The 22,884-nt window shown below is 44.0% G+C and overlaps 1 protein-coding gene and 1 long non-coding RNA gene across 3 annotated transcripts in view; both read right to left on the bottom strand.

Annotated features, from left to right (window-relative positions):
- Positions 1 to 22,334, bottom strand: part of SDC2 (syndecan 2) — a 122,168-nt gene extending 99,834 nt beyond the window's left edge. Inside the window, exons 1-2 of one of the 2 annotated variants that reach the window (XM_069600571.1) lie at positions 21,228 to 22,086; positions 20,974 to 21,025 (exon numbers count right to left, since the gene is read on the bottom strand). In XM_069600571.1, coding sequence (XP_069456672.1) covers positions 20,974 to 20,985 — 12 coding nt within the window. In that variant the 5' untranslated portion in view covers positions 20,986 to 21,025; positions 21,228 to 22,086. Of the gene's footprint in view, positions 1 to 20,973; positions 21,026 to 21,227 lie in introns of both variants that reach the window. The other variant, XM_069600570.1, reaches the window with a different exon arrangement.
- LOC138445957 (uncharacterized) lies at positions 15,533 to 18,555 on the bottom strand. The gene is made up of 3 exons (XR_011259065.1): positions 17,616 to 18,555; positions 17,255 to 17,337; positions 15,533 to 15,755 (listed from the first exon to the last, which is right to left on the bottom strand). It is a non-coding gene; the product is annotated as an uncharacterized lncRNA (long non-coding RNA).
- Positions 22,335 to 22,884: the final 550 nt, after the last annotated feature.

Below are 22,884 nucleotides of genomic sequence, written 5' to 3' on the forward strand. Positions count from 1 at the left end.
ATGGCACATTTCAGTAGTTTCCCTGCCCCCTAAAGTTGGCCAATTGAAATCTGTCCAATTATAAGTTGGACAGAAAATTGGTCCTTTAACTAAGGAAACAATGTGTAGTCTAAAACCAAGTTATTAGGAAAGGAAATCTATTTTAAGTTGCTCAGTGTCTAACTTTAAAATATTATAAGAACAACAGAATCTAAGGTTAGAAGGAAGCAATAAAGGTCAACTAACCTCCCAGCCACCTGATGCTCTGAATCTCTTCTAAAGATCCCAAACGGCCATCCAAGCACATGCTCACTTACTTCTAGGCTGGGGCCTCACTACTTCTGAAGTGGCCTATTCCATCCCTGCTTACCTTTCAGAAAGGGCTTTCGTTTATTCAATCAAAATCTGTCTCCTTGGAAGCTACCACCCTTTTTATTCCTAACTGTCCAAAACAATGAAAGATCTAAGAAGGCAAAGGGTCAGATGTAAGCCATCACATTATGTCTTCCTGGTGCTTGTAAGATGATGATGCTTTCCAGAAAAATATTTTTGTTTTTAAATTTTCCAGTAAAATAAATACAAGCTCTCACACATGGAGATGCTAAAGGAGAGTAGTTTTATATGAAATTAACTAAAAGGCTTTTCTGAATGAATACTAAACACATCTGCAAATAGTTTATGATATGGAACTGGTTTGAATCTTCTGGGTTTTCTGTCTCTATTTCTACCTCAAGGCAAAAAACTACAAAAGCAGTCTGGTAAAGGCTCACAAGAGCAGTGAATGCCCAGGGAGAAAAACAGCAAACACTAGGAGGCATCTCTTAATGTTTATTAAACCAACAATAGTGTTTTGGATAAATCTTATTAACGTAATATACCAAGTTATGGGCAAATGAAATTTTAACTCATTTATATCAGATATGCCTGCAATCCATATTTTTATTAAAAAGGACAATAAGCATTCAGTTGAGAGGCTTGGAAACTGCATGTAATTTTGAATATTATGCATTATTTTTCTATCATTTAACTGTTACAACTGTTTTTAAACATAGTATATGCTTTAAAAATGCTCCTGTTGCATATAATTCAACCACTTATACCATTTCTTTTAAAGTTTGTGGAAAAGTTTGCAGTCTTGGAAACCACCTCAGATCTTTTGTGCAATGAATAAGTTACTAAAATATACATATTAAAGGAAACAAAACCTTGAGAATGAGAGGTAAACAGCATAATTCATCATTTTTATAACATTCATCACTGTTTGATGTACTAAAGACCTCTGTTTATACAATCTTTCGCTGTTAAAGATGCAAACTATTTAGAATGTTTTTAAAAAAGCATTTGCCAGTCAAAGATAAACAAATTTATCTTCTCCTTTATTAATATTTACCAATCACTAAAATAAAACATCAAAAGTACATTGCTGCAGTCTCTTATGTTTATTAAACTCATCAAATACATTTGCTCTTAAAATGTCTTTTATCTAACGTGCCAATAATCTTCAGATATTCCATACACAACTAAGTTGACGGTAAACACTCCCCCACCCCTGGCTTTAGCACCCCCAAGTTCTCCACTTCCCTTTCCTGTCTAGGTCCAAATGCCAGTTAAAAGTGTAAGTTTACTCTGTAATACATCTGCTATTCAACTGGTCACTAAATAGATGGATATAGGAGTTTTCACATGGATAAAGGGCAATGCCTGAACCTACATCCAAGTTACAAACCTCCACTTCCCAGTTAGGACCCCTTCCCAGTTATGACCCCCTCTCCCTCTGCAAGATATGAGCCCACTTCCAAGACATGGTCTCAGGAGTGTAAGCCCCAAGGCCAAATGTTGTGTGTGCCAAACATCTTATTCTGGAAAAATAAAGTAAGGTGAAGATCAGGCTTGAAAGAGGAAAGAAAAGTGATTATAGTTAAGAGCCAGGGCACAGGGAAGGGAAGACGAAGTGTCCCACTCTGACAGCGTTCATTCTCCCCCCTCAGGTTAACAGTCCCCCCGTTTTTATCTGGAGAGCCAAGCCTTTCCCAGCACCATCTAAGGGATTCAGTCTCTTCCTCCACTTATAGTTCCAGGGATGATGCTTGTGGCCCAGGCCAGACACAGTCAGGTCAAGCCAATCAAGAGTCAATGACAAGCTCTTCTCAGATTCTTAGTAGAATAACTGGCAAAGAGAAGCTCTTTCTACCACAACTGCTGAGAAGATGGGCTGCTTGCTAACCTGGAGTTGCCAGACCCATCTTGCCACCGCAAGGGGAGTGGTCTCTTCTAGTTGTCATCGATATCTAAAATCTTCCTGTCTTTAGTAATACAACCTCCCCAGATTTTCACCAGGCATGTGGCTGCCCGTGGAGAAACTACATTACCCAAGCTGCATTGCATTTTGTACACTCTGACCAATGGGGTGTATTAATAGGTGGAAGTGATGCATACACTTCCAGGCTATGGCCTTAAGAGTAATGGACAGGGACTTCCCTGGCAGTCCAACAGTTAAGACTCCACCTTCCAACGCAGGGGGTGCTGGTTCAATCCCTGGTTGAGGAATTAAGGTCCCACATGCTGTAGGGTATGGCTGAAAAAAAAAAAAAGAGGAATGGGCCCATCTTCTCCTTGACCCTTTCTCCTGGCTGGGAGACAGTAAAGATGAAGCAGCCACCTTGGAGCCACAGACGAGAGCTGCATGTGGAAACAGCAGAACCATCCCAGCAGCCCTGTCTTTGGATTGTTATGTCAAAAGGAAATAAAACAGCTATTTTAAGACACTATATTTGGGGATCTCTTTTTAACAACAGCTGAGCTGCTACCTTAATCAGTGTAAGTCCTGGGAGTTAAACCTAAGAAAGGAAAGTTGTACTGAGAGACCTGATACTTTAGCTTCTGGATGCAGCTCAGACTGAAGGCAAAACTACTCCTGGGCTTCTGCATTATCTCAGCCGAAAACTTCCTTTTTATTCCTCATGCCGATCCAAGCTAGGATTTTTGTTACTCGCACCTGACCGTGTCTTCACTGCTTAAATGTCTATGGCTATGGCTTAAATGGCTTAAATGGCTATGGCTATGGCTACGGGCTACCATTAAGCCTAACAGTCCCAGGAGGATCTACCAAGCCATCCCTTTCTTCCCAACCACTGCCTGATTCCCTGAGTCAACATCAGATGGAAGCCGAAGCAGCTATTCTGTCTCCTCAACAGAACTGTAAATTAAGGGCATTCTAGGGGCTGACTTCTATAAAGGGAACTCACTATTTCTATAAAGTAGTGTTTCACCAACTATAATGTGCCTATGAGTCACTGGGAGTCTTGTTAAAATGCAAATTAGAAGTCAGCAGTCTCAGGTGGGGTTTGGGGTTCTGGATTTCTAATGAGCTCCCAGGTGATGCTCAGGCTGCCAAAACAGGGCCCACATTTTTGGTAGTGACGCCCTAAAGCAGTGGTCTACAAGCCTGGCTGCACAGCAGAATCACCACGGCAGCTGAAAACAAACAGCGAAACAAAACAAAAGCCCACTGACATGTGGGCTCCCCCAGGAGCCCTCCTTTAGTGGCGCCTGGACTGTTAGGGACAAGAACCATTTCTCAGGAGTTCTCAAACTCTAGTGAGCCACAGACCTCACCTGAGGGGCTTTTAGAAACTCAGATTGCTGGATCCCACCCACAGACTTGATTCAGTTGGCCTGGCGTTAGGCCCAGAACCCGCATGTCTAACACGTTCCTTGGTGACACAGAAGTTCTGATCTGTCCACTTTGAGACCCCCTGAGCAAATGCTAGAGTTAATAATGCCTCCAACAGACCAAAATTTCCACTAAGAGCAAATGCCTTTATCTGCCAGTTTTATTCTATCGGTGCTCTGGAACATCTATCAGGATACACTGCGGGTGCGTGCATGTGTGTGTGCGCGAAGTCGCTTCAGTCGTGTCCAACTCTGTGTGATCCTATGGACTGTAGCCCGCCAGGCTCCTCTGTCCACGGGATTCTCCAGGCAAGAATCCTGGAGTGGGTTGCCATGCCCTGCACTGGGGGAGGGGAGAAGAACTCACATGTCCGCTTCCTAAATTTCTAAGACTAGTCTCTGTGAAGGCTTAGTATTTTTCTAAGGACACACTTAACCCTGTTCTGACCAAAATAATAAACAGTAATAACGCTGAATTTTATTCTGGCTATTACAGACTCATCAGGTTTAAAAGCCTATGAATCATAGCAAACAGCTCACTTTAAAAGCTTGCTCAGAATACTACTTCTTTGCAACTGTACTGTAGGACAGATCCATGTTGAATGGCAGTTTCTAAAGGGTCAGCATTTTAATGTTATCCTGCGGAGCCGTTTTTAAAAGCTTTGAGAACTCCAGAATTCTTAAACAAGGTTTTTTTCCCCTGGAGTCAATTAAAGATACCCCCTTTTATTCAAGGGATGGAAAACTGTGTTTTAGAGTTGAGCGAGGGCAAACATGCTCCCGAATTAGCTATCTGAACAAAGCAAACTATGAATAGAGTGGATAATGGGCTGCTGCTTTTTTACTTAAGCAAGAACCAAAGACAACTCGGATGTCTTATTCACAGGACAGCCTAAAGCATTCTCTCTTCCCGGCTCTAACCGGAAACATTCTAGTTCCATGGAATTAATTCAACTTGAACCAGGTCCAAAAAGCTGAAGTGCAGTTACAATAAGAGGGCCATCATTTAAGACACGTGTAGATGGCTTACACATGACCAGTACATTCACACGAGCCCTAGAATACATTTCCAATCAGTCAAACACACCATCTCTCTGCTCAAAGCCTGAACTCAGGCAAATCTAACAAGCTGACCAAACATGCTTTTCTGCAACCAGACCAAAAAGACAGGCACCCTTTATTCCACCGAGGAGAGTTTTCAAAAGGCGAGGGATATATTTCAAATTTTTAAAGACGTCCTCGGACAAATTTAATTTATACACGTATAATCTTTTGTCTAAAGAGTTCTCACACGTACCAACATAATTATCAGGAGTGTGAACCAGCAGAAAGAGATGTTGAAGAGCTGGGTAGAAAAGTTTTGAAAAGCCTGGGAGAGCATGAAAAGTAAAAGCTGTTCAGTGATGTCCGACTCTTTGGAATTCTCCAGGCCAGAATACTGGAGTGGGTAACCTTTCCCTTCTCCAGGGGAATCCTCCCAACCCTGGGATCGAACCTAGGACTCCCACATTGCAGGTGGATTCTTTACCAGCTGAGCCACAAGGGAAGCCCTGGGAGGGTGTGAGTATTTCCCAATTGTATGCAGCTTAGGCTGTGCCCAGCAGCAGATCTGTCCTGGGAAGCCACTGTGCTCCACGTGGCTGGTCACATGCAGTGGACAGTGGGTTTAAGAGGACAAAATCTTGCGTGCCAGACTTCCTTCAAAGCTGTTACTGTTGTTCAGTCGCTAAGTCGTGTCTGACTCTTTGCAACCCCATGGACTGCAGCACACCAGGCTTCCCTGTCCTTCACCATCTCCCCAAGTTGGCTCAAACTCATGTCCACTGAGTCAGTGATGCTATCCAACCATCTCATCCTCTGTCGCTCCCTTCTCCTCTTGCCCTCAGTCTTTCCTAGGAGCTGGGCGAAGATCAAACAAGCATCCAGAACCATAGTTCTCAAATCTTCTAGAAGTGAGAATCACCTGGGGAGCTTTCCCAGCTGGCTGGGGTTCTGGTTTAATTGGTCCTGAGTGGGGCCCAGGCACAGAAAGCTTTGAAAAGCTCCCTAGGTGAGTTTAATGTCCAGGAAAGACTGAGAATCACTGATTCTGAACTTGTTCTTCACAGAAGACTAGGAGCTGAAGAGGAAAGACACCTCTTCTTATCACCAAAACACAACAGCCACAAAAAAAAGAAAGAAAGAAAAAGTCAGCCTCTCCTTTTGTCTTTCCTATCTGGTCAGCAGCACCATCATTTTTCTCAGCCTCAGGTTTTAAAACCTCAAAAACGGTTCTTTGATCAACATATCTTATTAGCCATCCATTTCAATGCACGTCAGCCAGAGACCAGCGCCAAGTCCACGCCAGGCCCTCTCCTAAGTGCTCATTAATCCTCACAGCATCTCGATGAACGGCCACTGTGACTCATCCCCTTTTCATAGATGAGAAAACTAAGTAACCTGCTGAAAGCCCTGCAGCCAGGTACCAACAGATCTGGCATTTAAAGAGTTTCTATTACCAGACTGAAGCTTGTGGAGAAAAGCTTTCAAGGTAAGATGCTGAATATTGGTAAAGAAATTAGGAAATGGTTGACCTAGACTATTAGCTCAACAATGCAAATGAAGGGTCTGACCCATCACTAATGGGGGCTGCACCCATCAGAGACTGCATTAAAAAGTGATTAAACCCTCACTGCTCTCTTGAAAGAGTATAGTATCAAACCAGGACTATCTAAAGGTAGAAAAATGGAGGATCTGACTTCTGCTCAGTCACCTAAAATACAGCCGTGGCAAGTAATACCACCAATTATAGGCAATAAATGGGAAGTGCTGATCAGAGTTCTGAGCACAGAGGAGATCAGGGTAGTAATGTCTCATGCTGTTGTCTTTTAACAAAATTCGTTTCTTCAAAATATCATCCCACAGACTTATTTTCTGAAAAACTAGGGCTCAAACGTATTTAAATTATTACACTAAGATTTACAACATTAGTATTCAAGAGAAAAGATGTCAGAAGATAAACCTTCACCCAACACTGGAAAAAGCACTTCTACTTGGGCACTCAGTTGCACAGACTCTTTTCCCTGAAGGCACTGACAGAATTTTAGTCTAAAAATCCAAAGAATGTTCTCCTCAACCTGCAACAGCAGTTTGCTACTCAAATAAAATGTGGTATTAATTCATGAGGATTTTGCTTCTAGTTTTGATTCTAATCTCCAAGAAGCTTTTATCTCTGCCTACGATCTTCCCAAGATTTACAAATCAATTTGATTTCAGTCCCTGATCTCTATGGGTCTTCCGGATCCCAGTGCTCTCTGCCCTCCTCCCCAAATGAGCCCAAAGGTTCACAGACAATAAAGGAGTTAGCAGGAGCACCTTTCTGGCTAGAAATTCAGAAACGATCTAAACATCACTTTAAATATTCATTTTGCACAAAAACACATGAACCACGTTGATGCAGCGTATATAACAAATAATGTACATTCTACTTGGAACTTCATTTATTCATCAAACATGGCCAGAAGTAAGTGTATTAAGTGCTAGTCATTAGTGTAGGGAATGAGGAAGAAGGAGCCAGATAGGAAATGTGTTATGGTAAGAAGAAAAACAGCAATAAATGAGATAGCCTGTGCCCAATTTATACATCTACCACTAGCTAACTATGTGATCTTGGACAAGTCAATTCCAGCCCCCAAATCCACTGTTACATCCTGAAAAGGCAGAATCCGAAAAGAACACAATGAAAATCATCCCAACACTTTTATACCTCTTTCATTCATCAACTATGACCTTTTCATCAACTCTTCAAACATAATATAAGATCTAGGTCTAATCTTTAAGATTCCAAAGCTTACAGAGTGTGGAGAATTAAATTGGATGAAACGTAAGACTTCTTTCTCCCCTGATATAAATATCAATAGACTACTCAGGTTCTAAACAATTTCTTGCTCATTGTGCCTTTTGTACATTTTAATATTCAGAAGTCTTTCCTTGCAGAGCAGATGGAAGAAAAGAAAGAAGGATCAAAACCCAGCGTCTAATTCTGGTTTTCTCTCTAAGACACGGTCCCACTTTAGGGAAGACTTTTTGTTTGCCTGGGAAAGCAGTGACTTCTCTTCTATAAGCGGTTCTTCTTACCCTTCTCAACTGTAGTTCTCAGGCAATTGTGATTGCTAGATATGCCAAAAGAGATTCAGACAAAAACAAAGTGATAGACAGTTTACAGAGAGCACATATGTTAAATATGGGCCCAACCCATCTGCAATTGCCCTGAATAATCAAAAGATAGATTATAGTGGCTTGAAGGTAGGTATCATGTCATTTCTTTTTAACTCACGAGACAAGAGCTTTGCACCTGGTTGATATGCAGTAACATGAATTAACTTACCACAGCTTACCCAGTGGTTCAGCAGTAAAGAATCCGCCTACAATGTAGGAGACAGGGCAGAAGCCACAGATTCAATCTCTGGGTTGGGAAGATCCTGCAGAAGGAAACCCACTCGAGTATTCTTGCCTCAAAAATCCCATGGACAGAGGAGCTTGGTGGGCTACAGTCCATGGGGTCACAGAGTCAAATGACTAAACAACAACAACAACTGCCTTACCAAATATAAATCTTCATCCAATAATTAATCAGGACAACTACAAAACCTAATCAACTCAAATACAATTAAAATACTCCCTTCAGTTCAGTTCAGTTCAGTCGCTCAGTTATGTCTGGCTCTTTGCAACCCCATGAACTGCAGCATGCCAGGCCTCCCTGTCCATCATCACCAACTCCCAGAGTCCACCCAAACCCATGTCCATTGAGTCAGTGATGCCATCCAACCATCTCATCCTCTGTCGTCCCCTTCTCCTCCTACCCTCAATCTTTCCAGCATCAGAATCTTTCCAAATGAGTCAGTTCTTCACAGCAGGTGGCCAAAGTATTGGAGTTTCAGCTTCAGCATCAGTCCTTCCAATGAATATTCAGGACTGATTTCCTCTAGGATGGACTGGTTGGATCTCCTTGCAGTCCAAGGGACTCTCAAGAGTCTTCTCCAACACCACAGTTCAAAAGCATCAATTCTTCGGCGCTCAGCCTTCTTCACAGTCCAATTCTCACATCCATACATGACTAGTGGAAAAACAATAGCTTTGACTAGACGGACCTTTGTTGACAAAGAAATGTCTCTGCTTTTCAATATGCTGTCTAGAATGGTCGTAACTTTCCTTCCAAGGAGTAAGCATCTTTTGATTTCATGGCAAATAGATGGGGAAACTGTGGAAACAGTGGCTGACTTTATTTTTCTGGGCTCCAAAATCACTGCAGATGGTGACTGCAGCCATGAAATTAAAATTTAAAAAATACTCCGTACTCTTAGCTAAAGAGTTAGAGGTGAGACATAAATGAAGTTAAGATTTTAATTCATTAGTGCACCTAACAGATGAATCAGTGTTTACAATAGGATTCCAATGTTGACACCTTGAAGCATTTTACAGTTACAATCCCAGGTACTAGGTCAGATATTTCAAGTCTTAACTAAATTTCCAACCTGCATGCACGTCTATTTTGAGCTTCACCTCAATATAATCCAGGAAACGGATGATGCAGGAAATTAAAAAAAACTGCCGCATCACACCCTGCTTCGTGAAAAACAAACTGGTCATAAATCGTGTGAAAATGTATGTCCCTTGGTGCAAGCGAGAAACAAGAATCATGCATACATATTGATGCATATATAATACATTCCAGAATCACAAAACTTAACGCTGAAAGGAAAGAGAACCAAATGAGTTTAAAACATCTACTATGGGTTAGTTTTTTTTGTTGGAAGTGTTCAGTCACTATAGAGGTGAGTCTTGAAAATTAACCCAAAGGCAAAATACTATAATTCCCGATTTTACACTGGAATAAAAAAAAAAAAAAAAAACGAGCTCAGAAATGATAAGCAACTGTGCCCCAAGGTCATATGGCTTTCAGGTGGTAATACCAGGAACCGAACCGCAGTATACTTGATTCCAAAACCTGCAATATCATCCCCTGTGTTATCTTGATTAGGGTGGGCGCACAAGTGAAGCGTGGCAGCACTAGGAATACAACTGCATGTGAGTTGGATCTATATATGTTATGACCCACACTTACTGCGATGTCACACACCTGTCATTCACGCAGGCAGACCGTTGCCTAACAACTCAGTAAACAGTGGTCCCTCTGGTTCCTAAACATGTCAAATGAACTGAGCCTTCAGCACAGATGTACCGAGCCTTCTACAGAAAGTCTTCACTTAACCAGATATTAGACCCTTACATTAACATTTTTGTAAACTTTTATCTGTGCTGCGGTTCACGCGGTCACAAAGAGTCGGACACGACTGAGCAACTGAACTGAACTGAACTGAAACTTTTACCAGATGCTCTTTTGCATTTGTTGAGATGATCATATCATTATCCCCCTTAGACTGTCAATGACTGCACTGCTCTTCTGATGTTGATGCATTCCTTGGATAAACCCTACTTGAACTCATTATTATTCTTTCAGTAAGCTTCTGTACTCAATTTGATAACATTCTGTTTTAAATTTTGGCATCTATGATCACAGTTGAAACTGGCCTAAACACTTGTTTCCCTGTGCTTAGCTTATCTGCTTCTGACATAATGCTAACCTCATGAAATGAGAAAGAACAGTCTTCTGTCATTCTCTAAGCTTTGGAATAATTATCTGTTCCTTGAAGGATCAGCAGAACTTGTTTGTAAAACCACCTAGATCTGGTGCCACTTTTTTAATACAATTTTTTGACTGAGATTCACATTTTTTGTTCCGATTCACCTGAAATTGAGATTCAATTTTTTGTTGAGATTCACCTGAAACTGTAAGAAATAATATAGAAACTTCTCTTGTACCCTTTACCCAATTTCCCCCAATGGTAACATTTTATAAAATTAAAGTAAACATCACAGCAAGGATACTGACATTGATACAATCAACCATTCCTATTCAGATTTCCCCAGTTCTACCTGCATTCATTTGCGTTTATGTCTGTGTTCATTTAGTTCTATGCAATTTCATTATATGCATAGATTTGTGGATGCATAAATACACAGTATATACCCTGGAGAAGGAAATGGCAACCTACTCCAATATTCTTGCCTGGAGGATCCCATGGACAGAGGAGCCTGGCAGGCTACAGTCCGTGGGTCGCAGGAGTCGGATGCGACTTCACAACTAAGCCACGACTACCATCACATATGTGTATAGATATATACAGATTTATTCAAGATAATCAGGGTTTTACTGTACAGCTTTTTTATTTAAGTTGATTTACACAGTTGTCTATATACAGCTGTATATCAGATTTTTTTCCATTATAAACATTTTCCAAGTTATAAACATTCTTCAAATCCATTTTTAATGGCTATATGATATTTAATGTGTAACTCAGAATCTTTTGTTTAACCATTCCTCTAGTATTATACACTAAGGGTGTTTCTAGTTTTTTAACTATCATAAGTAAGGCTTCAATAAATACATTTACCCAACTACAATTATTTCCTTTGGAGAGAGTTGTAGAGATGAAATTACTGCAGAAACTTATCATGGGCCAGAAATAATCAATGACACATTCTCTCATATTGCCCACATTTACAGAAAAGGCTGAGCACAGGCATACTTCATTTCATGGTGCTTCAAAGATACCACATTTTTTAGAAATTAAGGGTTTGAGGCAACCCTGCATCTCACAAGTCTGTCTGTGCCATTTTCCAACCAGCATTTGCTCACTTTGTGGCTTTGTTTCACATTTTGAAAACTTTTTCATTATTACTGTATTTGTTATGGTGATCAGTGATCTTTGATGTTACTATTGTAATTGTTTTGGGGATGAATTTTGCCCATTTAAGACAACAAACTTAACAAATGCTGTATGTATTCTAACCACTCCACCAGCCAGCCGTTCCCTGTCTCTCTCCCTCTCCTTTGGCCTCCGTGCTCCCTGAGACACATGATATTGAAGTTGGGCCAATTAGTAACCCTACAGTGGCCTCTACATGTTCAAGTAAAAGGAAGAGTCTCTCAGTTTAAATCAAAAGCTAGACATGAGTAAGCTTAGTGAGGAAGGCACGTCTAGAGCTGAGAGAAGCCAAAAGCCAGGCCTTTTGTGCCCAACAGTTGCAGTTACGAATGCAAAGGAAAAGTTCTTGAAGGAAATGGAAGTGCTACTCAGGTGAACACACAAATCTGAACAAAGTAAAACAGCCTCATCACTGATATAGAAAAAGTTTAATGATCAAACCAGACATAACATTCCCTTAAGCCAAAGCTTAATCCAGAGCAAGGCCCTGACTCTCTTCAATTCTGCAGAGATTGAGAGAAGTGAGGAAGCCGTGGAAGAAAAGGTTGTGGCTAGCAGAGGTTGGTTCTTAAGGTTTAAGGAAAGAAACCATCTCTGTAACATGAAAGTACAAGGTGAGAAGCAAGTGCTGATGTAGAAGCTCCAGCAAGCCATTCAGAATATCTAGCTAAGATAATTCATGAAAGTGGCGACACTAAACAGATTTTCAGTGTAGATGAAACAGCCTTCTATTGGAAGAGGATATCATCTAGGACTTTCATAGCTACAGAGGAGAAGTCAATGCCTGACTTCCAAGTTCAAAGGACTCTCTTGGTGGGGGCTAATAAAGCTTGTGACTTGAAGTTGAAGCCAGTGTTCATTTATCAATCCAAAAATCCTAGGACCTTTCAGAATTATGCTAAATTTACTCCGCCTGTGCTCTGTCAAAGGAACAACAAAGCCTGGATGACAGCACCTCTGTTTACAACATGGTTTACTTAATATCTTAAGCCCACTGTTGAGACGTACTGCTCAGAAAAAAAAAAAATTCCTTTCAAAACGTTACTGTTCACTAACAATCCACCTGGTGATTGCTGAGAGAAGAGATGAAGGCTGTTTTCCTGTCTGCAAACACAACATTCATTTTGCAGCTCATGGATCATTTCAACTTTTACTATTTAAGAAATACGTTTCGTAAGGCTATCAATAGTGATTCTTCTAATGTATCTGGGCAAAGTAAACTGAAAACCTTCTGGAAAGGATTAACCATTCTAGATGCCATTAAGAACATCTGTGATTCATGGGAAGAATTAAAATATAAACATTCACAGGCATTTGGAAGAAACTGACTCCAACCCTTGGAGGGGATGACTTTGAGGGGTTCAAGACTTCAGTGGAGGAAGTAACTGCAGATGGGAAGAAAATAGCAAAAGAACTAGAATTAGAAGCACAGCCTGATAATGGGAACGAACTGCTGCAATCTCATGATAAAACTTCAATGGATGAGGAGTTGCTTCTCATGGATAAGCAAAGAAAGCGGTTTCTTGAGATGGAATCTACTCCTGAAGACGCTATGAATAGCTTCATAGATCTTTTTGATCTTTCAAAGAGCTTTCTGAAATGAAAACAAAAGATTAGGATATGACATAAACTAAGTTGATAAAGCAGCATCAAAGAATGCAAGGACTGACTCCAGTTTTGAAAGAACTGCTACTGTGAGTAAAATTATCACACAGCACCAAATTCTACACAGAAATCGTGAGAGGAAGAGTTCATCTACGTGGCAGACTTGACTGTTGTCTAATTTAAGAAACTGCCACAGCCGCCCCAGCCCTTGGTAACCACCACCCTGATCAGTCAGCAGCCGTCAACATCAAGGCAAGACCCTCCACCGGCAAAAAGATTAGAGTTTGCTGAAGCCTTAGATGATGGTCAGCATTTTTAGCAGTATTTTTGATTGAGATAATGTACATTTATTTTTTTAACATAACAGAATACAGTATAGTATAAACATACTTTTATATGCGCTGGGAAACCAAAGAATTCATGTGGTTTGCTTTATTGTGATATTTGCTTTATTGCAATACTTGCTTTATTGCGGTGGCCTAGAACCTAACCCACAGTATCTCGAGTATATCAATACAAAAATGTCCCCAATATCTCAGGGTAGAGCTAGGCCTCCCCAAGTCAGAGAAAGAACCCAGCTATGAAAAACCGTTCTATCATGCCTATTCTGGGCTGCTCTCTGGACTTGAACTTATCAGATGAGCCCATATAGTATGTCAAATCCCCACACTTTAGAAGCGGAAAACCAGGAATTAGAATACTAGTGACTAACCCACTCCAGTGTTCTTGCCTGGAGAATCCCAGGGACGGGGGAGCCTGGTAGGCTGCCATCTATGGGGTCGCACAGAGTCGAACACGACTGAAGCGACTTAGCAGCAGCAGCAACATGTGACATAGAGTGTAGATACGCTACTGTGCTAAAAGTTCCAATGTATTCTGTCTTACATAGTCCTAAAACCCTATTTTAGGATATTCCACTTTACGGATGGGGAAGGGACAGAGAGGTTAAGAAACCTGCCCAAGGTGACACAGTAAGTGGATTCTAACCCAGGCACATCTTAACTCCAACGCACAGGCTCTGAGCCACTCTACCTTCTGCTCATTGAGTCTTGTCTTCACAGCACTGACGCTGGGCTCCAGCGCTATAGAAAGAACCCACAGGGAAGGCAGTTAAAGGCCCATCTCTGCAAATGAAGGTCAAGGCCAGAAACCAAAAGAGTAGCCTGAGATCCCTGCGGTGGTTTATGCTTCAAAAAGCCTTCCAAATTGCATCAACAAGGCATGCTGTCTTCCCTCTAGAATGAAAGTGAGTTCTATCACATTAACTGCTCTTGAGGCTATAATACACTGGCTTATATGAGAACATACATGGGGAAACACTAAACATTAGATCCTGAATATTTAGAGTGATGTATATAATCCCAGTACATGATGAATACCTAGCTCAAGTTAACTGATTACCACCAGCTAGTAGAAATGACTTGCTTTTCTGTAACATGAGTAAGTTCCTTGCTCCAGTAATAGAATAGTAAATATTTGGCAGGAGCTTAATAATCACTTATTGATTAGGTTAATCTTAACATTGCTCCAATTATACCCTGAAGCACATAGAAAAAGATAAATATAAAAGACAGAAAGTTCTTCTAGCTCACCTCATCATTTTATAGATGGGAAAGCTGAAGTCCCACAGGGATTATGATTGCTAATTACCGGTGTGCAAAACATCACCTTTGCCTTCAACATTATACGTTTACTTTTATTGCCTTTATACTTAACAATAAATTGTACAAAAATACAATTTTTAACTTACTCTTTTTTGATAAGAACTTTTAAAAAATAATTTTCCTTTCACTGGGTATCTTGTTCTATGTGTCTTTCTTACCATGAGACTAAACTCTATTAATTGTCCATTCTCCTTAAACATCTGTACTATTCATATTTCACGTGCATGTATAATCATAAGAAAAGACAATAAACATCAAAACGCTTTATAAAGGACACAACTGCATCTTTGTGACATTTCTCACAGAACAGATTCAACAGCAGAGGAGAGAAATGTGAAAACATATCTCATTTTTAATAACATTTTTCTATAGCTTGGAGTCTAAGACCATGCCCTGGCTCGCATAGCACTGACAGGTATACCAGTTGGCCTCACTCTGCTGATTCAAATGGAGAATTTTCCAGTGGCTTTAAGGCCTTCCCCCAGTCTCATCAACTGTTTAAGACACCAGAGGAAAAACAGACATACACCATCTATTTCAAGAATCCTTTCTTACTCAGAGCCAATCACCCCTCTAGGCAATCACCCCAGAAATTCTTTCATGCATTTCTACTCTTAAAGAATCAAAATGCCTCCTATCTCTACTCACAGCTCCCCAACATGCCTCACCTCCCATGCCATCTCATTCTAGATGCCCAGGGGCACTCAAGCACATGATGCCACTGTAACTCTCTCTTTCTGACCTGCTAGAAACTTGATCCAGCTGAAGGATCCCAACACAGACACGGAAGGAAGCAGGAATATACACGGATGGGAAGCCCTGGACTCGTTTATTCTTCACACCAACACTACAATGTTGATGAAACTGGAGGTCGAGAGAGTCAAAACTTGCAGGAAACTAGCCCAGGTCCTCTTCTGGGGCTGGGGGATTCAGTTGATTCCAGACCACACCGTCTTCAGGGGCCACAGCAAAGCTGAGCGTCAGCAGGTCTAACAGACTCCAATTTCCCAGGCCATGGGCACCTGCGCTTAAATATGGAGCATCAGCAGGCGTTTACTGCAGGGGTCAAAGTTATGGCAACAAGGGCCCTCTCCTCAGATGGGGCCAATCTCCATGCCCCCAGAGGGCTCAGGGGCTTCAAGAACATCAAATATGGCTCTCTCATTTCATAGCCAAGAAAACAGAGTCCAAGACAGAAAAAAAGAAAAATACTGTTATTTTCTGTACCTTAGGTACCATTCCCATGCTCCCTCATTTTACTCTCGCAACAGTCCTGTTATAAAGGCATTCTCAAGTGTAATTCATATGCACACATATGTATTTTTTTTTAAGTGACTCAAATATTTAGTATCTTGTCCAAGTCCTAACAGGAAGTAAGCAGCCAAGTACCAACATCTCCCCATCCCAAATCTTTTGTCTCTATCTTGGCCCTCAGGGTCACAGGTTCTTACCCAGGGGGAGCTTCAGGACTAATACAAAATAGCTTGTAAGAAGGGGTAAAGTGTATGACTGGACCTGTGGTTACCAACTGCGGCTACTTTATTAGCATCATCTGAGATGCTTCATAAAAATACAGATTACCCAACCCCTTTTAGGCTTCTGATTGTTAGAAGGCCCTGAAATCTTTATTTTTTACATACTTTCAGTGATTCGGATTGTCAGTCTGCCTTACAGAAAGAAAAAAATATGGCTAGATCAATCATAAAAGGCTCCCTGGGAGCATGGGATATGAATCAACAGAATTCAAAAGGAGAAACACTGAAGAGGTGGCAATGTCCAGGGCGCATTCATGAAAGCGAGGCCAGTGGGCGAGGGCAGGGAGGCGTGATGGAGAGGGGTGGGCCGGGGTGGTGTTAGCTGCGCCATGCGCTCTGCTAACTGGTTTCAGTTGCATCCGACTCTTTGCGACTCTATGGACTGTAGCCCACCAGGCTCTTCTGTCCATGGGACTTTCCAGGCAAGAATACTACAGTGGGCTGCCATGCCCTCCTCCAGCGGATCTTTCCAACCCAGGGATCGAACCAGGTCTCTTATGTCTCCTGCACTGGCAGGCAGATTCTTTACCTCCAGTGCCACCTGGAAAGGCAGAGGTACTTAGATGCCACACCAGGGTGACAAGGGAAACACAACATGGCACAGGATAAATCAAAGAGCCGGTGTTGTTTGATTTATCCTGTAAACAAATCCAACAGGATAAATGTTTGGGCCAGGAAGGGCGCTGACATGGCTGCTAACATGGGAAACATGCTGGCTTATTCAGTTGCTAAATCGTGTCTGACTCTTTGCGACCCCACAGGCTGTAGCCTGCCAGGCTCCTCTGTCCATGGGATTCCCCAGGCAAGAATACTGGAATGGGCTGCCATTTCCTCCTCCAGGGGATCTTCCTGACCCAGGGATTGAACTGGAGTCTCTTGCACTGGCAGGTGGATTCTTAACCACTGAGCCACCAGGTCAGCTTTACATGTTGGCAAGGCCCCCCCCCCCTTTTTTTTTTTTTTTCAAGAAAAACGTGAAAAGGAATGCTACCTGGATCACCAACATATGAGCTCCAAGAAGACAGAGGGGCTGCCTGGTTTCCTCACGCCTTTACGCCAAACACTTAGTAGATGCTGAATAAATATCATGGAATGAACAACATGTCAGTGCATTCAGTGGTCAACTGGTCACAAAATCAACAACTATGAATACATCAGGGACCTGACTTCAAGATTCAAATCTAAAAGTCTAGAATTAAGATGAGGGTACTGGCAGAGGCGACTAAAAAAGAGTAGCTTGTTTTCTGCAAAAACAAGTCAGTTCTTCTTCATTACTTCCTGCTTTTCTCTAAAACTTTATTTGGCTTCTGGTGCATGAAAGAATCAGGTGGTTTTGAAATACATGAATGTACCTTCGACAGCGGCATGAACAGCAGGTCTTCTGTCTTACGAAGAAGAAAACGATGGGCAAGATCTTCTGGTTTGAGTTTTGGCAGTGGAGGAGAGACAATCTCGTGAGAATCTAATCTCAGATGACATTCTTCTTGTGACCCAAGATTCTTGCCAGCAGACAGCCCGATAGCACAGTGACTTAACCAGACTCCCTATAAACCTTAATGACAGAGCTGGCCAGGCTCTGTGTGGTTGGGTCAACCTTGGGCTTTGCCAACTTGAGTAGACTCCTGGCCCCTTAAGTTGGCCAGTGAGGTCACTGGGGGGCTTCTGGAGACTTGAGGACTAGTTCTGCCCAGGAAAAAAAAAAAGGATGATCTTTTGAAATCTTTTTCAAACTAGTGATTATTCAAGATGCCACGTGTGTAATCATGTTACACAGTCCCTCAAATGGCAAGCACCATCAAAATTACATGTTCCAGGTCCCAGAAGTAGGACTTGGAAGGTGTACTCAGATTCCTCTGGACACCCATTCTTCCACAGGCCTGATCTTAATAAGATCTTTCCTTCCTAAGAGACATCTACCTACTGCTAAAATCCAACTAACAGAGAAAGAGCCCTTGTTCCTCTAAGATTCCCTAGCAAGTATAATTAGCTACATTACTAGAGCAGCCAAAATTTATTTTTTCAAGGAACTGCAAAAGGTTATATGGTTCCAATTTAATTTTTCCTTCAAATGCAAACTTTCCAATGCCTGCCTTTCATAATACATGAGAGGTAATGCATGGGTCCAGATGATTTGACAATTTCTTTTAATTTACACACATCTAAGCATGGGTATAAAATTCCACTAGTTCAAAACACTTCCTTTTCTTAAACATATCTCCAGTTCACATTACGTGTTTATAGCAATCTGCAATGTATTATTTCTAAAGATAAACAATCATGTAAAAAATTGATAGAAAAACAGCAGCATATCACTACTGCCACACTCCGTCAGTCTTTCCCCTCGCATGGTCAGTGGGAAGTATAACTGCACGGCCATGACCAGGCTCTCCCTGCTGTTTCCAGCATGCAGAAACCAAGGGGCACTGGTTCCCTTCCACAGACAGATAGCCTTGAGCCTTAGTTGCTGAGAATCTCGTTTTCTTTTCCCCCTTGAACTTGGTATAAAACTCAAGAATGCACTGCGGACACTTTTCCTTCCAAAAAAAAGAGAGGCTCTGAGTCCAGATGATCACTATTTCTGACTCCCTGGAAAACAGTTGCAGTTTTCCCATTAAAATGAAAAGTACTGGAAATAATGTACTAGAATGGTTAAAATGTTGAAAAATGAAGTTTTCCATTTATGTGGCTATACTTGAAACAAATAGAGACTGAAAAGTAATTTAAATGGGCCTTAAAACAGCTGCTTTTGAGAAAAATTGCCTCCCTCACAGACTCTCTGCTACAGTCTTCATTCATACTACAGTTGACATTTTAAAAATCTCTAATCACCCTTTTGAATGATATTCCAATTCCTGAAAATGGTATCTACCACGGTGAAACACCTCATTTGGAAAGCATCCAATTCTGGCTGGAAATGAGAAATACTAGAACCCCAAAGAGTTGGGGCAGGGGGGAGGGTGTCACCGGAGAAGACAGGTATCGTTCAGCCAAAAAGCTTCCTTATGAATCACTGTTGGATTTAAGAAAAAACCCAGGGAAATATTCTTCCTGTAGAATCCTCAAATAGTAACACTTTCTAGCAAATCTCCAAACAGGACTCAGCAAAAAGGGACCTCCTTAGCCCCGCACAGCTTTTCACGCAGGCTTCACTAGAAAATCTTTAGATAGAGTTCTCCCTTTGCCCTGTTTTGCAACAAGATGAACAGTAATGATTTTCTGAAAGAAACAGAGAATCTGTGCAAAGAGCCAAAGTTCATAACTGGCTGGGAGATTACCAATCCCAACGGATAAAAACGATCGTATGTCAAAGAGAAATGCTCGGAGCTCTACAGCCAGCCGGAGCACCCAAATGTGTTCAGTCTACGCTCTCCAATCTCCGCGTAACGTTTGGCGACCTGCTAGCACACCCAGAGCCCCTCCGCACACATGATAAATGCCACATCGGCTGCTCGGTGCCAAAGAGGTTCCCCAATCCTAAATCGTATCAATTTAAAAGGAAAAAAAAAAAAGGAGGGGGCCGGGAGAGAAGGGAAGAATAACACGCCAAAGGCGAAGGGGGGAAAAAAACCTTACAAAACCACCCCTAAAGATGACATGATTTGTCTTGGAAGGGACGGTCCGATTTATTAGAAATGGACACGTTGATAAGTAGCCAAGGGAGGAGGTATGGGGAACGAGAGGAGGGTAGAAACAGCTGTCCTCCCTACCCGAGGCCCCGGACCGCGCTGAGGCTGCAGACGGGCTTGCGGGTGTTTCGGGGTTCCACCCAGCCGGACAAAGCTCGGGGCGCCCAGGTAGGGGCCGCCAGGCACAAGGGCAAGCCCAGGAGGCATTTCCCTGTAGAGGGCGCTCACTGGGCGTCGTAGGGAAACCAGCTCCAACCCTCGAGCCAGAGGAGGGGAAACCCAGTTCCCACCACCAAGGCCGGGGAGGGAGGCTGGGTTGCCCGCAGCCGGAGCCAGAGAAGAGACTCCCCCGGGCCTGGGGGCACCCCGGCCGGGGTCCGCGAGAGCGAGCGCGTCAGGCTGGAAGCTTCAGGCTGCGAGCGGCCAGGCGGCCCGAGGCCGAGTGCAGTGCCATCCGCACCCCCGTCTCGCCCAGCTGCCGCGCTCGAACGCGATCCATACAGAGATGCCCTCCGGCCCCTGATGGCCCGCGAGCCCCCTGGACCCTCAAGCAGAACGGGTCGGCAGAAATGGGAGTCCAGGGTCCGCACCCCGGCATTTTCGGGTGCATTTTCCACGCACTCCCCCCGCGCCCCCAGCAGGACCCAGGACTGCGCGCCTCCGCGGGTCGCGTTACCCCGTAGTGTCTGCTCCCTCACCCCAGCCACTGGGAACATCAAACAAAAGAACTTTTTTGCAAACTTTCCTCTCCGGACACTTCGCGGGTTTCTTAAAAAGCTTAGCCCCATCTTCCCAGAACCTGCATTCAATCCAGTAGGGAAGCTGGCGCGGGGGACGGGGGGGGGGGGGGGGGGTGGCGCGGGGGGAGGGTGCATGGAGGAAAGGACCCCCAAAGTTTCCAGGCCGTCCCCGAGTCTCGGGGAGCGCGCGGGGGGGACCAGTTCCCTCGAAGCCCTATGCACGCTTCCTCTCTCCCGTCCCCCTTCCCCATCGGTCCTTCTCGGCGACGCAGCAAGACCCTCGGGAGGGTGAATAAGTTGGGAACGTCTTCAGCGGCCTCCGCGGTTCGACAAAACAGCAATACCTTCGCTCTCATCCCGGGGTACCTCGGGGTAACTTCAGCGAGAGGCGCTTTTCTGCGGAAAGGGAAAGGGGAGAAGGCGTGGAGCGCATTTATCCCTTAGATCCCCGGGGGATCCCCAGCTATACGTCTGGCAGCGGGGGACTGGGTGGGGGGGCATCCCCCAGGGGGCGCTCCCCGATTCTCCGCGGGGTCTGAGGACTCGGCTCGGCCTCCGCACCTTAAACGGCGCGCGACCCCCGCCCGGCCCAACTCACCGACTCGGCGGACACGCAGGCCACCAAGACCCAGGTGAGCAGGATCCAAGCGCGCCGCATATTCCTCCGGGACCGGTGGCTCCCAGCTGCCCGCTTGCAACGAGGGAGAACACGAAGCTTCTCGCCCAGCGCCCGGCGCTGCTCGCGCAGAAAGATCAGGAGCAGAGCTGCCGCAGCGACCGCGGTTCGGGGGACTCGACGGGACTCGGGGGGCTCGGGGCTCCGGAGCGCCCGCTTCCTCCGGCTGCGCCCCGGGACCGCGGCGCCTTCTCACTTGTTGGCTCCTTCACTCCAGAGGCCGGATTGTGGCTCCGGGCGGGGGAGGCGGCTCGGAGGCTCTTGTTGCTCTGCTGTGGTTTTACTCCTCCGCGGACTCCTTCCCCGTGTCGCTGCTCCGTTTCTGATTCTTTTGAGGAATAAATTAGATGGCTTGGAATGTAGCTGCAGCTGAAGTTTGGGGGCAGAGCGGCGGGGGCGCGCGATCCGCGCGGCTGCAGCTCCCAGAGTATCTGGAGAGTAGCGCGTCCGAGCCGGGCTAGTGGCTCAGCCGCGGCGCCCCTCCTCCGCCTCCTCCTCCTCCAGCGCCGCCGCCTCCCTCCCCGGGTCCTCCTCCTCCTCCACCCCCCACTCCCTTCCTCCTCCCGCTCCCTCCCTCTTCCCTCCCCAGCCGGCTTCTCCGGACTCCTCCGGGCCGCCCGAGGAGAGGAGGCGGCAGTGTGACTCCCAGCGAAACCCGGGAGAAATTCCTCCAGGATTACGCCCGGATTGGCAGCTCCGGGGACCAGTGGCCACAGGCGGCTCCGCGCCGCGGCTGCGCCGGGTCCGCTCGTCCTCAGTCCATGCTCCAGCGCTCTGCTACGCCTTCATTCTCTGGCTTCTTTCTCCCCTAGTCTCTCCCTCCTTTTCCTCTCTCCTCCTCCGTACTCCTCCTTCTTCTCTATTTCCTTTTCACTTGCACTTTTCTGGAAGAAAGATCGGTGAAAAACGAGATATGTATTTATTAATAGCTTTTCTGCCTGCGACAATTGGACTAGCGGTAAGAAACTGCTCGGGGTGGGGGGCGGGAAGCCACGAAGTTTACAGATGCAAGCAGTATGAAGTGTTTCTAAGTCTCCAGTTCATGAAAATTGTGTTTAAAAGAGAAGACAGTCAATATAGTAAACGTATATTGAGTATTTCCCACTCTCCCTAACCACCCCCCCCCAAAAAAAGGAAGTGGAGGAATACTCCCATAAATTAAAAATGCAACACTTTCAAAGCTTGTAATTTCAACTAAAGACTTAAGTACCATTTTGCCTCACACAGTTTAAGCCCCTGAGGTATTTTATAGGCTCCATTTCAGCACAGAAATAGGAAGCTACAAATAGGGCAATTTGATGAGAATTGGATGGAGACCTTGAATAATCACCGATTTAAGAGAACTTTAAAGAAAAGAGGGATAAAGTAATTTCTAGTTTGCAAAAAATAGTATTATTTCCTGGATGGAAGTAATCGATCTGAAACATTTTGTTGTGAAGTCTTTTTTTCAATTCCGGGTCTATAGGACACTATACAACATGGCAAACTGCATAGTTCTTTCCTATTTCTAGCATTATTTTTCCCTCTGACTTCTGAAGTGAATGAATTATGGAACCATTCTGCTCCTAGAATGGCTGCT

Source organism: Ovis canadensis, chromosome 9 (genome assembly GCF_042477335.2).
Source record: "Ovis canadensis isolate MfBH-ARS-UI-01 breed Bighorn chromosome 9, ARS-UI_OviCan_v2, whole genome shotgun sequence".
Classification (NCBI taxonomy): Eukaryota; Metazoa; Chordata; class Mammalia; order Artiodactyla; family Bovidae; genus Ovis; species Ovis canadensis.